This window comes from Ursus arctos, unplaced genomic scaffold (assembly GCF_023065955.2).
Source record: "Ursus arctos isolate Adak ecotype North America unplaced genomic scaffold, UrsArc2.0 scaffold_5, whole genome shotgun sequence".
Classification (NCBI taxonomy): Eukaryota; Metazoa; Chordata; class Mammalia; order Carnivora; family Ursidae; genus Ursus; species Ursus arctos.
In genome coordinates, this window is record NW_026623067.1 from 5,530,317 (window position 1) to 5,531,969 (window position 1,653).

At 40.2% G+C, this 1,653-nt stretch overlaps 1 protein-coding gene across 1 annotated transcript; it reads right to left on the minus strand.

Annotated features, from left to right (window-relative positions):
- Positions 1–476: 476 nt before the first annotated feature.
- Positions 477–1,427, minus strand: LOC113261853 (olfactory receptor 14A2-like). Its single transcript, XM_026508174.3, has one exon. The coding sequence runs from the start codon at positions 1,425–1,427 to the stop codon at positions 477–479; it is 951 nt and encodes a 316-aa protein (XP_026363959.3).
- Positions 1,428–1,653: the final 226 nt, after the last annotated feature.

Consider the following 1,653-nt stretch of genomic DNA (forward strand, 5'->3'; position numbering starts at 1 on the left):
TGTTCAGTAATCCATTTGAAAAACTGTCGTAGTGTTTCTGAAACAATTTATATGCACAGATACTAGGTAATTTATGTGCTATTCTTGGAGGTTCTATGATAATGAATACTTATTAATAAGCATGATCATGTCAACTTTATCCTAGCACTTTTATTTTTTTAAATTTTTTTAAAGATTTTATTTATTTATTTGACAGAGATAGAGACAGCCAGCGAAAGAGGGAACACAAGCAGGGAGAGTGGGAGGGGAAGAAGCAGGCTCCCAGTGGAGAAGCCTGATGTGGGGCTCGATCCCATAACGCCGGGATCACGCCCTGAGCTGAAGGCAGACGCTTAACTGCTGTGCCACCCAGGCGCCCCTATCCTAGCACTTTTAAATGAAGTGAATATTTTATTATATAGAATATTGATGTTCATCCTAGATTGTAAGATATATATATTTTTAAACCATGGAATTTAGTTTTATAAATTCTAGTTCTATTGCTTTTCCCCATAGAATGTATAATGACTTAGTTTCCATAGAAACCTCCTCACAGCTGCCTTGATTTCCTTGTTCCTTAGGCTGTATATTATGGGGTTCAAAGATGGAGGCAACACAGAATAGAACACAGACACCAAAAAATCCACAAGATGTGGGGAATCAGGGACTGGCTTCAGATAGGCAATGGTGCCTGTCACAATAAATGTTGTGACAACTATGAGATGGGGCGTACAAGTGGAAAAGGCTTTTGACCACCCTTGTAATGATGGCATTCTCAGCACTGTATTGAAAATGCAAATATATGAAAATCCAATGGACAACAAACTAAAAAGTGCATACATAACCCCAATAGCCTCACTAATATCAATGGTGACATGAGACTTTGAGCAAGAGATCTTCAGGAGGGAGGGGACATCACAGAAAAACTGAGGAACTTTTCTGGAGCCACAGAAAGATAAAGAGAACGTGCTGGCTGAGTATAAGACTCCAAAGATACTCCCAAGAAACCAGGACATAGCTGTCATGCTCACACAGACTCTCCTGTTCATGATGACATCATAATGCAGTGGGTGACAGATGGCCACATAGCGGTCATAGGACATGGCAGTTAGAAGGAAAAGCTCAGATCCAGCAAAGTGGATCACCAGCAACACCTGTAATATGCAACCTGAGAATGAAATGGTGTTTCTGTGGGATAAAGAGTTCAGGATAAATTTTGGAAGTGTGATGGAAATGAGGCAGGCATCAAAAACTGCTAAGTTCTTCAGAAAGAAGTACATGGGGGTGTGAAGACACTGATCCAGAGTGATCAGGACAATAATGAGAAGATTCCCCATAAGAGTCACCAGGTAAATAAGCAAAAACAGAAAGCCATATAAAACCTGCAGCTCTCTGGTGTCTGAGAATGCCACGAGGAAGAATCCCATTCCTGCTGAGTGGTTGGTCATGTTTTCCACTCTATATGGGGCAAAGGAGAGAAAAGGCACAACATTAGTTCCTGTTAAGGCTTTGTCCTTTCCAAGAATGTTTTAATGTAAGAATTCATCTATTTTGTGTTTATAAGACATGCACAATTTTACTCTACTGACATGCATGGTAGGGTTTATGACCTCTTCACTATGCCAATCCTAGTTTGTGTCTGAATTTGATTTGTCTTAAGTGAGCAGACTAGGA